We start from the raw sequence: 15,945 nt of genomic DNA, 5'->3' as shown, positions 1-15,945 counted from the left end.
AACTCCTCTTTCGTTATTCAATAAATATTCCATTCTTTATCCATTTGACATTAATTTCCTTGCCAGGCCAGTTGTTTTTATATAAATTATTTTACCATCTTTTTAACTACTCATGTAATAATAACAATGCATTATTAATTAATTTACATATTTAATTAATAATATTTTAATTTAATTAAATATAATTGTTCTAATTTTGTTATTGAAACACTTGATCGGACCCCCCCCCCCCAAATGCCCTGTACTGGCCCACAGCCTGGTGGTTCAGATACACTGTTCACCCATCAGATTCAAGCAGATGGCGACATTGCAACAAAAAGCTTTCTGCGCACTGCGCTTTGAAGTGTGTGAATATGTTACAACAGTGCAGCGTGAATTTGAACCTACTACCGCACAGAGTATCGACATTGGCACTGTTTCTGTGCCTCCACTTCAGCAGAGACTTCAGACAAATTCTTCTATCATATGGACATATGTCGAGCATTCAAAGGGGGTCACGTTGAGCACTTATGACCATTTTTTATGTAAAAAATTATGTATAGCTGTGTATTTTAAAATCAATTCCAAGTTCCTGGTTTGATACATAAAAAATATGTAGTGTTTTGAAATCGGGTGATTCTTTTTGAAACACCCCGTATTTAGACCTGAAATGTATAATACAACTGATGTTCAAACAACACTAATAAATACAAAACATATTTCAACCCTAGCAAATGATTGTTTTATTTTACTTCACTTTTCTGGCACTTTTGAATAATCGAGAAGAGGCAGCAACTAAAATGAAATAACCAGCATCCATGGTATAGTGGTAAAGATAATGCATTACGAACCCAGATAACTCACGTTCAAATCCTGGTATGACATGGGTGAATCTATTTCACCAGTTTATTATCAATCATTTTAATTAATTCAAGAAGTAGAAAAGCAACTGAAAACAACTAACATAGAAAAGAAACTATACTTGCTACTACAGAGAAGAATAAGCTGCAGGGCAATAGTACATTTAAGGGAAGACTATCAGGTTTCAGCCATCCTGTCCTGAAATATTCTGGGACCAAAAGATTATTGTTTATTACTGTTGACCTGAATTTATTGTGTAAATCACTACAATTATATTATACATTATGCCTATAGTAGTGTATGATTGCAATGAAACTGAGGAAATGTTTAGTGGAAATAATAAGCTCCTAAACATGCCACTGCAGTTGCCTCTTCCTTCCACAAAGCAGCAAAAGAAAATTCAATTACCCTGAGACTAGTATAATTTGACTATCACAATTCTTAACCTATTTCTCTTTTCGCACTCGTTTTAACAATTTTGTTTTTATGGAAACATGCCTGGGCTGGAGCTAAGAGTCAATAGCAAGTACTACTGACTTCTTATGAAGTACCAATCTGATCAATCCCTTGGGGCACGCTGCTTGCCAGCAAATTTCTAACTTTGCAGCTCGGTAGCCAAGCACGTTTATAACATCAACATACAGGCTCATGCAAAAGTCAAGATTCAAACCAGGAACCTCTGGTGCCATAGCGTGCTGTACATTATCAGAATGTGTGAGTGGGTGTTGCTACAAAATGGCGAAAACCTTTCTTCATTTTGCAGAGGGCATGAAAGTGACGAAATGACAACTTTTGACACAGTAATAACGTTTTTCCCCTTTGATCTTTATTTCAACATTACAAACCTTGCAAAATCAAAATTGTTATCCTATACAACCCTGATATGATTGCCAATGACATTTATATTATATTTAATGTTAGATAATATACTACATGGTATAGTGAGAAAGGGACAGACTGTAACCAATGAAGAAAAATGGCATATCTGGAGTGTGAATGCCATTGCACAAATTCTATCTTTAATGCCACAGCATTAAATGTAATAAGTTCTACATGTGTTGATGGTGCTAAAAGCATAGATTGAGGACAGAGGGGAGGGGGTTGTCCAATAGAAGAAATAAATGCCAATGGCAACCAACTAACAATGTCACATGATTGAATCCAAACAGGAGAAAAAGTGCCATTTCTCTAAATGTTATCTACATCAAAATGACATACCAACAAAACAGGAAAGAATGTTTGCTCGGATGTATCCTGTACACTACAAAGTTTATTGGTGTCTTACACTAACACTGAGTTCAATGTTGATGTAACTCTAAATTTACTTTAATTTGCACTAACTTACAAGATCCAACACTTCATTAGCATTAACAAAATCAACAACTTTCTGGACAATTTAATCAATAGATATTGGTACTTTAGTATTATACGGACTACCTCATTTGTCTAAGTTCCTAACCTAACCTGCCTTTTGTTAATTGTGATTTCCAAAAGTCGGTTAGGTTAGGAACGTAGACAAATGAGGTAGTCCGTATAATACTAAAGTACTTAGATATTTTTATGTGAATATTTCTAGCATTTTGCATCTGCATTCTAAGAGAAGTGAATCACAATTTTTGATTGAATTGAATTCATTTATTTTACTTGGCGTTTCTGTCAGTTTTGGCTAATTGCGAAGATGAGGATGTAAAGTGATGAGATGAAGGGACAATTACAAACACATAAGGACGGCACACAACACAAGTCCGAGAGAGGATTATATTGGCTATTGGTCCAGACGCCAGAGCCCCGTTGGTCTGCAAAATGCAGTCCAGGATGTACTGCGTGGAAGTAAGGTTGATGTTCGGGTGAAATACATGGAAGGATCACCTCTTACACATTTTTTGAATGTGCTCTAGAGAGCTGCACACAATTATTGAGTATACTACTTTCCAGTATAAATGCACGCCAATTTTCATCATTTTTTCGTTCAAATTTTCATACACACTATGCAGGTCTGTAGACAAACTTTCTTTACATTTTATATTTAGATTAGATAAATATTTGCCATCCATGTATTACATATAACATGTTTGTGTGTATGCATAAGATTTGCAGTTTTATTCCAGCATAACAAGACAAAACTGTCATTATCAACAAGCAGCTTCATGTTCAGAACTTTCTGAGAAGAGAATAATTACTCGTCTTATTAGCTCCCGATATAGCTAGTTTGGAAGTCACTCATAAAAAGTTCGAATTTCGTTCTATACAAGGTTAGCTCAATTATACTGCCATTTTATCATGGGAGTTGGAGGATTTTTAAGTTATATATACCGGAAATATAACGAGCAATAACTTTTAAATCACAAATGTATATTTTTCAGAAATTTGAAAAGAAGAATACCAAACAAATATAACGCTTTAAAAGTACCTTTGGTTGTCGAACCAAAACTGACTAGGATGCAAATAAAGAAAATGTGTCTTGCACACACAGGAAATTGATAAAACGAAACTTCTGAAATACGCTTTTGTTTACAAAAAAATTAACAATAAGAAAGTCACATCTGCTACATACCTGACCTTTTTCATTTAACATAAAAATGTGCAGACTAGATTTTTTTCACATCACATCACCCCCACTCACGACCGGATCAAGAAAGTGTGGGGCGTTACCCCCACACCCCCTATACGCCTTCATGGCGTGGTGCTATGCACAGGGGAACACTTTACTTTTTTTAAATAAGAAAATTGATGTTTCAAGTAATTTTCAAAGACAGAAATCACTGACTTACCTACGTCCAAGTCGATTGGGTAGGCACAACATACTTGAAATCCTGCTACGAAAAAAGATACTCCAAACAAGTAAAGATTCATGACACCACTGTAAAACAACGATAGATTGCCACACAATCAGCTGAAAGATGCATCGATGTAACAACATTTCACAAAGGGCACTAAAAAACTCATATTTAGAACACCGAGGTAACACTTCCCGTATTTGATCCTTCCATTTGATGAACAAAACACTTTAACACTCGGACGGAGTCACTCCAGCAAATATGACGATATGTAACGAACAACCGTAGTTCCTTCTCCATCCAGTACATTTGCTGCAGCTGTTCCACGGCCATCTGTTGGTAAAATTTCCAACTTCTGTCAAGTAGCTACTACTACAACTATGACGTCATCGAACGATACGCTACAACCCGCGAGGATGTAATTTATCAGTTGTGGGATTAATTCTTGATGCCATGGTATAACATTAAATGAAATGGCTACGAATGAATATATTGGGTTCAAAATGTATAATTAAATAAAGTCATTCTAAATAAATAGTTATCAGATGTGCATGATTGCAACTATATAACAGATGTGATGGCAATCCACAGTCTGCACAGTCTCGAGCAATGATAATGAAGGTGATCTGCTCAGCATCAGGCTCCGACTGCTTTTACCCCCCAACTCCATACTGAGGCTGGGCGAACCCAGGGCATACTTAAGAAGACATTGAACAAAAATTTCTGCCTCAGATTACCCACTTTGGGAATTGGATGGAAGCATGGAAGGGGGGCAAGGGGCCGTGCCCCCCCTGGAATATGAAAGTCAACCAAAAATTATGTATTTCACACATATAATTTCATTTTAGCCACAATAATGTGTGTTAATTATTGCATGAGCACCATAAATTCAAATTTAAGCAATGTTTCTTTAGGGAACAACACTATTTTGGGGGAAAATGTGCCTTTTTGCTCCCCTGGAAAAAATACCTTGCTTGACCCTCCCTGGAAAAAATCCTGCGGACCTCCATGGATACAAGCCTTACTATAAATAATGTTGTCAATGATCCAGTCAGCATGGTGCGTCATTCCAACATGGTAGAACCAGGTATGATTTCCAGGACGAGTGTTCTCGGGCAATATTCATTCCTGCATGGAATTCAACCCCAGCTGGAAATTTTTGGTTCCTATAGCCAGTATGAGTTTTTAGACATTTTATCGGAACCAATTGTAATGACTTGGTTTCATCTTATCTATACAACTGTAAATGCAATGGAGAAATCAAATTAAAATAAATCTGGTAAAGCATGTGAAATTTGTAACTTAGAAAAACTTTCACATACAAAATTTTCTCAAATATATGAACACATTTTTAACTCTGTCATTGTGTTTAACAAACTTATAGAAAATCAAAAAACATGCTGCTTCAGTCATAAATTGAAATGTTGTTCTTCCTTTATACATGCAAAAACAGCAACAAATTTGGTTAAACAGCCTGAATGTGAGTACCTGAGGTATAAAAGTGCCCAGAGCATGGTGTTGATCATCACCCACCATGGGGCCCTTTCACACACCATCTATGCACCTTCATGGCAGGTTGCAGTGAACAGGGATAATGTTACCTGTAATAATTCAGAGTGCTAGAAAGGTTAGCCAGTTCCTCAAATTTCCATTCACACTGCATTACACATATTAAGGACATGCAGTGACCATTTAGATAGACAAGCACTGAATATATAATTTGTAAATAAACAATAGTAAATAAAGGTGCAGGCTTGCCTTGATAAAAATCACAGCTAGGTAATTTCCCAAATGCATGTACTCAGTTTTGGTCCAAGAAGTATTTCTATCCTTTGCAAACAAGAGACAATACCAGCAGAACACCGCATTTAGCTCAGCGCTACCGAATAACCAGTCACATTTGGTATACACATTACACTGAAAATGTCTTTTGAACAAAGTTTGGAAGTTCTGATGTTGGGCATCCATTTTTAATTATCCCATTTTTTTTCTGAGAAAGAACGGGCAGAAAACGGCTTGGACAAAAGCTCTTTTATAGTACACATTGTTCTACATTACAATTACTAGATACTTCCTGGTACCTTCACACACTTTCATATACATTTGGCAAACCAAATCCGTAAACGGAGGAAAACCGAAAACAATACGAGTTGAAACACTCCAATACACTCTCTGTCTCTGTATAAACTAACTCCCTGTCTGATGCTAGCTTCGTTTGCAGCAGAAATACATGCACACAGCCTGTGACCTTCAGGTGCGTACTCAACTGTCTGCCACTGCTGAACTGATGCGAGATGGAGATCGCTTCGGCTCAACCTCAGTGCAGGGGCTAGTATTTGTTCTATGTGTAGCGAAGAAATGGAATGGTTTTACCTAGATATTATTGAATAATCGTGTGATTATAATGACATAATACTATATTGTTACGTTATTGCATATTGCATTCTGAAGCAATGCTTCGGTAGCTTACATTGCATGCACGCCACTGTGGACATGCAATGATAATTGGACATTCTCCATTGTCTAGTGTGTTTACCTATTAACTTCATGGTGCAGGCCGGCCTCAGTCCCATCTGCCGAGGTGGGAGATCATGCAACCAATTATGGGGTGACGTGTGGTCAGCATGAGAAACCCCCAGTCATTGTTGTAGGTTTTCCTATACTTATTCTAATACTACATTTCGAGAGAGTGCCTCTTCTTCAGGTGAGCAAAATTATTTTTATTAGTGATGGGCATTGAACCCACAGCAGACCTGTGATCTTACTACAACTCTGGTTTATTATTAAGACAAGCTGCACACCAGATCTGACACTATCTTGTGTGTCAGGATATAATCACATTAAATTTGCAATTAAATAAAAATATCGCTGCCACGATACTGAACCCGAGTTCAGAAATTTTGATCTGAAGTTGCCTGTAATTAGAGATCTGTGGCTGAATTGAATGCTTTCTCGCATGCACAGATCGCTTTGTCGCAAGCTGATCCATGCGACTCCAAATTTCCCAGACATTTGCAAACTGTCACAACGTGACCACAGGTGAATAGTTAACTATTTTGTCCAGTGCGCGGCCACCCATAAGAGCCTTCCCAAAGTCGGTTTGCAACAAAAATGACTCATCGCTTCGTGTCGGATCATTTGTGCGACTGGCCTTATGATTTTTTAGAAAAAAAACTTAAATCCTTATTAATAGTTAGTCAAAAGGTCTTAATACTGGGTTCCTTCCACCCTCTACATTCAACAACTTTTTACCTTTACATGTCCGGTAAATATTCTTTTCAACCACAAAGTAATAGAAAAGACCGTACTCGAAGAAAGTATGGTTGAAAAATAAAACTTGAGGTGTGAACAGTTTCTTGATTGCTACAGATCAAAAAAAATTCAGCAACTTTCTGTGTCAACAGAAATTTGCTTTCATGATATGGTCAAAAAGCAATTTCAAAACACAATCATTCTTCGATAGTTGTACTCCAAGTGAAGGGGGAGGGGAGGGGGGCTTCAATCACAGTTGTCTAGAACTAATGTCCTTATCACAAGCAATAGCTCATGATTCTAGTACAAAGTAAACAACAAAAAAATACAAGTTACTTCACATGGTGGTACTGCACTAAAGACATCTACTGGAAGGTCATTTCAAGGCCAGAATTTTCGATTGGCAGTAAGGGAGGGAGGGGGGAGTTCATATTTTGGGGAGTGTAAGGGCAAATTTAGAGCCAAAATGACCACAAGTTGGGCCCTTGTGAAAAAAACTTAAATGAGGGTATTGGGGAACACTGCTTCAAATAATAATGTTGCTTATATTATTTTATTTTAGGTGGTATCCATTTCTGTTTTGAAAACAAACCTTTGGCATGTGTACGGAATACGGAACTGGTGGTATGCTAACAGCCATTCAAGGCCAAAGCCTACCTACTGACTGCTGCCCTTACTCCTGGATGCCTCACATGCGATCATCCAACCAGTTATGGGGTGATGTGTGGTCAGCACGATGAACATGCAGTCGCTGTAAGTTTTCATAACCAGGTTCACTACTCATTCATTGCTGCCCAATTTCCTCATGACGGTGGGTGGCCACTGGTCCCACACACTGGCCAAAATCTCAGGAGAAAAACTGTTACGCTTCTCCCCAGGAAACTTAAAACCAGTGTGTATCCCGTAGCCCAATCCCAAAGCCTGACACCTTAGACTGCATGGCCATGGTGTGGGACTGACAATTATGTACAGTATAACCAAAACAAGAGATGGAAGTTATCGTGAAATTCCATTAAAAAATATATCGTATAAAGAAAAATATTTAAAATCACAACATATCAACAAAAATAATTTATTACTAAATAAATCTGTTGGTTTACATTTCTTTTATGATATTGTGCCAACAATATAACTTCTAAATTTTGCCTTTCAAATGGTTAAACCATACATCTCATTTGTACATAAATTTACACCTATGTTTGCTTATTCATTCTCTCTCTAAGAAACATTACTTGAAAATTTCCTTGAATAACTTACAAAGACAAGTTCTAATTCACATTAACTACAAACCACTATTACAGTGTTTATCTGCCAATATATCATGTACAGTTCAAGTAACGTACAATCACAAATTTAATGATTATTATTTCATGATTCATGAAGAAAAATCCTATTACGAACTTCAGTAATCAACACATCTACAAAAAATTATTTGTGGTTCCAGTCTGAATTATATAAAAACAAATAATAAAAATATTGGACTATGTGATGATTGATTTGCAAACTAACTTCAATTTCAGTTTCATGTTACAAGTATGACCTCTACACTATAATAATGCTAACAGTGAGTGTACTATGTCAATATTCTTAAGGTTGTAACATGCAATTTTTCTGTTAACATACATGTCCTCAATCACATGTACACATAATAAAAAAGGAATTTAAATATAGTAGCAGTGGTTTAAATTAAAAATAATAACACCCAATAACAAATCATACATGAAATTTTTAGTTCATGTATTAAATCAATCACTGCTAAAACTATAGAAAGCAGAGATAAAATGCATCTTGTTTGTTATCCTCAGGTGATTTTATAGTTTTAAATAACAGGTAACTAAACTAGTTTGTAAATAAGTGTAATGTTGATGAATATAATCTTCTGCATGAATTAATTGTTGCAATTGATAACATTACAAAAAAAAGAGAGAGAAATCAATAACAATTTTTAAATACAAGTTGGAACCTTATTTAAAATGTCTATGACCAAATCCCCCCACCCCCCCAAGTTAAATAAATCAGATGACACTGTCAACACAAAGCTAATGTTCAAAAAAAACTTACATTTTTTAGTCATGTAACATGAAAGCAAGCTACTTGTGTAGCAACAATGCAAAGCTTTTGCTATTCATGTGTGTGTGGAAGAGACCATTTAATGTTATATCGCAACACCTGAAGGAGGAGGTTAGTCACAGGTAAGTCAAGCACTGGTTTGTAGTAATATATTGGAACATTTTCTTACACATTATTTCTCCTTATTTTAAAATTATGGCACATTCCTTAAGAATAAGGACAAGTAGGCACTATAATAAAATAAAATGCAATATGAATACAGCAATGCTAATACCGGTTGTCATTGAATTGTCAAAACTTCTTGGTCCGATTATTGTTCCTATTTGCCCTACAGTTATTCAAGTGCCAAACTCCTTGGTTTTATTGTTGTTCCCATTTGCCCTACAGTTATTCATGTGGCAAACTCTTTGGTTTTATTGTTGTTCCCATTTGCCCTACAGTTATTCATAGGCCAAACTCCTTAGTTGTATTGTTGTTCATATTTGCCCTACAGTTATTCATGTGCCAAACTCTTGGTTTTTATTGTTGTTTCCATTTGCCCTACAGTTATTCATGTGCCAAACTCCTTGGTTGTAATGTTGTTCCTATTTGCCCTAAAATAATTCAAGTGCCAACACTTCATGGTTTTACTGTTATTCCTATTTGCACTATTTCTTAAACATGTGAAAGATAACAACAAAACACCTTTTACCTTGATAAACAGTAGGGATGAACCAACATGAACATTTTGATGATAATAATAAGTACCAATATAAAATTTACCAACAATCGATATTCTACTGATCCGTTATACAATTCCAAATGTTTCTTGAAGAACATGAATAGTTTATTAATCACCTTATTCAATGAATGTAGTCAGGTGACTGCAATGCATTTTAAAGAAACTTTGTACTTATGTATTACTTTACGAAACTGAAACATATAATTTATGTTGATACAAATAATAACAAAATGGCAGAATTAAGGCTATTTACAGGTATATCAGATTGGTAATTTTACTGATAAACCTATACTGGCTGATATCAATAGAGTACAGCTACAGATCTCTCCTATCACTGTAAAAAACTGTTTTCATGTATTTGCTACCAATATATAAGTAATTACATTATTCATTACAACATATGCACAAGATGTGATGCATACACTACTACAAACAAGAAAACTGTCTTTTATGTTTATTATATCTTTACCTGTTGCTGAAAGCATCAGATTCCAAATAAGTTTTTGAACATTTTGTCAAATTTACAATATGATTTTATAACACATTTTTCTCAGCATTTTGTCTGGCTGATCCAAATGCCAAGTGTGTTATTTATTTCTAAATGGAATGCCACATTCACAATTCCGTATGTCAGGACAAACTACTGGGTGTTCCATTTACAACGCAACCCGGAGTTGGGGATAGTACAACTTTTGAACCGGAAGTGGTACACATATAAGCCTTATACCAAATTGAAGCCTTGTTGATGCATATATTTTTAAACCAGGGAACAATGATTGGATTTCATTAGTGTCCACGCAGTGTTGCCAGATGTAACAGGAAGTGTAAATGAAATTTTTTACAAAGCATGAAAAATGGCACATAACACACATGTACGGACATGCCGTCGGTAATTTTCAGTTTGGTTAGGTGGATTAGCTCGGTATATATGGCAGTGAAAAAAGAAATGTTCTTTTCTACCGATAGCCAATCGGATGAGGTGTCTTTAAGGGGGATCTAGGAAAATCGTTGTTTTTAGAAATTAAGACTGTGTGTTTCGAAACTGTATCCATCATGCAATTACTGAAAACAATAAAAAAGAAACTTGGAATTTTCATGAAAATAGTGTTACTTACATGTACCTGACAACCATGCGATGAGATTACATTTTCCCCGCTTGGAAAGAAACCGAGGAAAAGCCAGTCGTGTTCCATTCCTGTTGCATCGCATGGTTGTACTATCCACAGCTCCGGTTGAGTTGTAAATGGAACACCCTGTATATCACAATTTATTACACTAAGCACAGCAAAGTTTTGTTTCAAAAAATATTAATTCATGGTTATTTATAATGAATTCACAATACTTGCCACAGTCAATTCATAAGTTTTGCAAATAAACCCCCATTCCATCATCTTGAGCATACAAATATAATAGCTTTACTTTGACACAAATTCACCAATGATTTCCATGTACAAGAAAAAATCTACACTGATAGTAAATGTTAGAGACTGATACGTAATTTTTACTCATAGCAGAAAACTATCCATAAAAAATTTACCGATACCAATAACAGATATTCTGCCAACCCAGTGCAAGATAAAAAAGGTTTCAGTTCAATGGTTCATTCACCTCCTTAATTAACATATGTAACCAGATGACGGCATTGATTTGGCCTTCTTAGATTTTGTATTTTTCTGCTTTATGCATTTAACCATCTTGACCTCAATAAAACAAATTGTAATATAATTTCCCCAGATGTGACACTTACCTTCATTATAAACTCTTATCCCCTGAAAAAAGCATAATCAGGGTTCCATTGCATTTACACATTTATAATAACCAACATACATGATTTATACCTTAATATTAATCTTTTAAAAAATAAAAAAATAGCAGAATTTTGCACTAAATTATGGGCTACTTATGGAAAAATCAGATTGTAAAACAGATTAATCTGTCCCATCTCTAAATATAAAGTTTTAGAAATTTACACTACAAATGAGTATCAGCACAAAATTACACTTTTTTGATCTTAAATTTACACAAGCAGAATCAACACAATTATGTTTTTAGTACGTTGTAAAAGCTGCAATCTAAAATACTACAAAAAATGTCTACACAGCTAAACAGACCATTACAGCCTTGTATTAAACAAAAAGATCTTAGTAAAAACATCAATCACAAAAAAACAATGGAAGCACACAACACAATACAGCTTGATTATCCTAGTCCATAAAAGCATGCACTCAATACTGTGTACAAAAACTCGTCCTCATATTTATGGTAGCTAATGTACCATAGCATTGTTCTTAGTACCACAAACCTCATGTACCCAATTGATATAAATGTCTTTATTTTTAAATAAAACTGATCTTTATTGCTTTTGCTTGCAAGTATTTTCATTATATTTTTTATTGTAATTGTCGCTATCACTTTTCATTTAATTCGTGCATAACTTGCATTGGCTGTGCTGACAAGGGAACATGCAATTAATACTATATTTTCAAGGAGCAATGGTAAGTATGTACTGTAATTATGAGGAGACTACAGCATATTGTCTGGCATGTCGACGGTCTACACAACATACAGGAATTTTCATTTTTAGTGGATCCACTACAGTTCATTCCCACATATTTCACCACACTAAAATAGTTCATAAATGTTTCCTACACATTTTCTAGTTATCACAACTATCTGATTTTCGCTATCTTAAATCCTAATAGTTGATTTTAAATTTTGTTTACAAAGCCAAAGAGTAGCACAAAAGTGCATATCTGGAAGCACTATTGAAGCCCAAATTACGAGGCACGTGTAATGTTAGGGAGGGGAGGGAGAGAGGGGGTGAGAATGACAGTGTGTGTCTGTGTGGAAGACAAGCAAGATAACAGAAAGAAATCGCAAGCAATTCAGGATGAAAGGCTGCTTTTCTAGATAGGCTGAAAGGCATAGGAATTTCAGCATGTATTTCAATTAAAAAAAAATAAAAGGCAAAGTTCCCCATGCACTTTGCACCATGAGGCATATATAAGGGAATGTGGGAATAGGGCCCCACACATTCTATCGATCTCGGCCATGTTGGAGGTGATGTAATCAGCACCATGCCACCTTTACTACCCAGGGTTGCCCCAGGTACCCTATTTGATGCTGGGTGAGCTCCAGATAAAGATAAAGATAATAAATTGAAACTTTGAAGTAGAGGAGGGTAGCCAGATTATTTTTTCCTGAATATCTCAACTATTATTATCAATGAGTTTCGACAAGTAATTATAAAAGCATTAATATAAAATCAAATACAGCATGTTTATGAAGTATAAACAACGGTGGGAAGCCCTGATAGAACAGCATGTCCTGAGAGTCACACTAGCGCATAGAGGGAAGAGGTAGAGTGGAGCAGGTTGCTTGTGGTTAGAGTTGAACGGATGGAGGGAAAGATGCGTGGAGGCTTTTGGCAAAAGGTTCTTTTGTTTGTGGTTGCTCTATTAACAACATATTTAAAAGTTTTCTAAACATGATTTACTACAAATATCATACAGAAGGAATAAAAAATTAGGCCATTGTCATTTTCATTAAGCACACACACTACACTAATACACTAATGCAATTGTTCATGTTACCACATTATTCATTTTGTGAACTATCAAGTGATGTTCATTCTATGGTACGACTGTTCATTTGGTAGCCCTAGATAACAATGCACATTTGTGACACCAAAATAAACTACTATTATTCAATATTCATACAATAAATATGTTTCCTAAAATCAAAATTATAATTTAATGGACAAATTAATATATTATAAAAAAAGAATTGTGGTTATACGGAAAATATATGCTCCTAAACTGCTTGTAAAGAGGTGGATCATAAAACAGGATAATATTGGACAACAACATGAAAATTGGTTCAGCCACCCTATAGTCTTGATCTTGCAATCAAAATTTAAATACTTGTCTTCAGAATTTACAAAAAGACAATGTAATTTACTGACACACTAAGTTCAAGTGGTAACAATTTGACACAGAATTGTCTGCTACTATAAATACATTTAGTGTACGTCTGTGTGTGTGCTTGTGGCAGTCTGAATACAATCCCTCATATGTTTACTGAATATAAAAGACCTGGGTGTGCTTACTATATACTTCCCTAATTATGCCACTGACTTATCGAGTTAGCAAATTCAGGGTTGAGCTGATAGCACATTTTTACCAAGTCATAGATATGAAAGTAATTCTCTGAATAGTTACAAAGGTCAATTTTCATCCATGACGACCTGAGTTTTACACTAAAATAATATTAAAAGAACTGGTTATTTTCACTTTAAAAGAACAAATCTATATCAACATTACTTGAAATACTAAACTATATTACTTTCCACTGAGATTAGGTAAGTTGGCATTCATTCATAGGCCAAAAATATTTCAGATAAGGACTGATTCAAGGGCTGCTATGAATCAACAATAAGGTATAAAAGTGAACATACATTCTCACTACATATGAGGTAGTTGTTTAAAGCACAGATGCTAAGTTTACGAATTAAATGAAACTTCCTTTTATGTATGCCACCCCACCCCCATCGAATTTCAAAATAACATATTTTAAATTATATTTCCCTTTCATGTTCGTAATCAGGTACACATATTTATATGTTATTACTCTATTACAATACCAGTACCATTGCAAAAACCTATTACGAAATATATATATGTGTCTTTATATTAGAAGCCATAGAAACTCCTATAAATACAAAATTAAACTGATTGAAACAACAAGTACACAGACACACAACTACACATATATTACATTTACTCTCATTATATATTGCAACACATTTAGAATTCTCTTCAACATTAAAATAACATCACTAATTTCTCTTTTTATTGTATAAAACAATTACACTCAAAATTTATGACTCACTCTATCTGAGCAAATGATTACTCAAAACAGTTTTTCCTATCACAGAACTCTATTAAAACAGTACACAATCATATGGTTCCACTTAAAGACTATAAGCTCTTCTTCGAGTGTTCTGGTAGATCCGAATCTTCATGCCCGCTACCTTCGTCACCCGAAGAGGATTGCGGGAGAGGCTGACTGGGGTTTTCGGGTCTGGCAAATGTCTGATGAAGACTTATGATAATGAACACGACTGAACTTATGTAACTGATGCGATACAATGATACGGGTGCATAGAGTAGCACCAGTATTGCTGCAAAGTACACAACCCATGCTACAGCCTTGTAGTGTCTCCTAAAATGGGGGAGAGAAACAATCAGTATGTTCATCTTTGTATTTTTGTTATTTAATGTTGTATTTGTACTAGGGCTAAGCCAATAAAACTTTGAACCAATACCCATATTGATATCGATTCCTACAGATACCGATGCTTGAAAATTGTTAACAATTAAAAGTTATGTTGGCCCCCGTGGCAGAGTGGTTAGCATATTGCACTATGATGCCAGGGGTTCCGGGTTCGAAGCCCAGCATGGGCATGGATGTTTGTGAGTGTCCATTCATCAATTTCATCATATCATCACTCATCCCCATCATCACAAATTAGCCAAAAGTGGCACAAAAAAGCTAATAAAATAAAAAGTAAAATAAAGCAAATCAATCATTTAAAAGTTCCATCTCCTGTGTGTGCCTAATTGAATGAATTAAAAGTTTGTTCAATAATCAAAATATTGATAAATCAGGGTGGCCACTCTAGGACCATGATAAAATTCAAGTATAATTCTCAGTTTTCAAGGTGAACTTTCCAAAAATTTAAGGGTACAAGCAGATGTTTTCTCTATTTCAACATTCGTATTACCGCCTCTCACCACCTTCACACAAATATATTAACAGTATAAAGGAGTCTGTGCGATTCTAATGTATCCAAATATTCTAAATCAATTTAATTGAACGGTATATATATTTAATTAAAGGTGTGGAGTTTACATTTGCCATTTCACATACTCAGACTAGAAATACATCCACAAACACAAGTCACAAATGATACGGGATATACTAGTCTAGGAAAAATTGTTAATTGTATAAGAATTTCAAGAAATCAACTTCAAGATATCTTCGTCTGTCAGATACATTGTTCTGGAAAGGGCACTAACAAAGTAAACGGATTGAGAGAATTATGTTTTATTTTCCACGAAGCTTTCTTTTCTTTTCCTTCCTCGATAAAAATAAAAGCTAAACTGTAAAAAAAATTGCCTCAGGGCATTAATAAATATGTATAAATTCAATGGGATTTGGATTAATAAAATTTGCAATTTTTCACGTCTACAGTGAAAAATTCAAGCAGAATTCATGCATAAT

The 15,945-nt window shown here is 35.1% G+C and overlaps 2 protein-coding genes across 5 annotated transcripts in view; both read right to left on the bottom strand.

Moving 5' to 3' along the window:
- LOC145989888 (uncharacterized) overlaps nt 1–3,959 on the bottom strand; it is a 174,979-nt gene extending 171,020 nt beyond the window's left edge. For 3 of the 4 annotated variants that reach the window (XM_083125365.1, XM_083125366.1, XM_083125367.1), the window contains exon 1: nt 3,612–3,958. In XM_083125365.1, the coding sequence (XP_082981491.1) occupies nt 3,612–3,693 (82 nt within the window). In that variant the 5' untranslated portion in view covers nt 3,694–3,958. Of the gene's footprint in view, nt 1–3,611 lie in introns of all 4 variants that reach the window. The other variant, XM_083125368.1, reaches the window with a different exon arrangement.
- A 4,009-nt stretch (nt 3,960–7,968) lies between these two features.
- PGAP1 (GPI inositol-deacylase) overlaps nt 7,969–15,945 on the bottom strand; it is an 82,971-nt gene continuing 74,994 nt past the window's right edge. The window contains exon 15 of the mRNA XM_083125364.1: nt 7,969–14,883. Coding sequence (XP_082981490.1) covers nt 14,640–14,883 — 244 coding nt within the window. The 3' untranslated portion in view covers nt 7,969–14,639. The remainder of the gene's footprint in view (nt 14,884–15,945) is intronic.

The sequence above is a fragment of the Lepisma saccharinum genome, chromosome 7, assembly GCF_977018435.1.
Source record: "Lepisma saccharinum chromosome 7, izLepSacc3.1, whole genome shotgun sequence".
Taxonomy (NCBI): domain Eukaryota; kingdom Metazoa; phylum Arthropoda; class Insecta; order Zygentoma; family Lepismatidae; genus Lepisma; species Lepisma saccharinum.
This window is presented reverse-complemented; position numbering and strand designations above follow the sequence as displayed.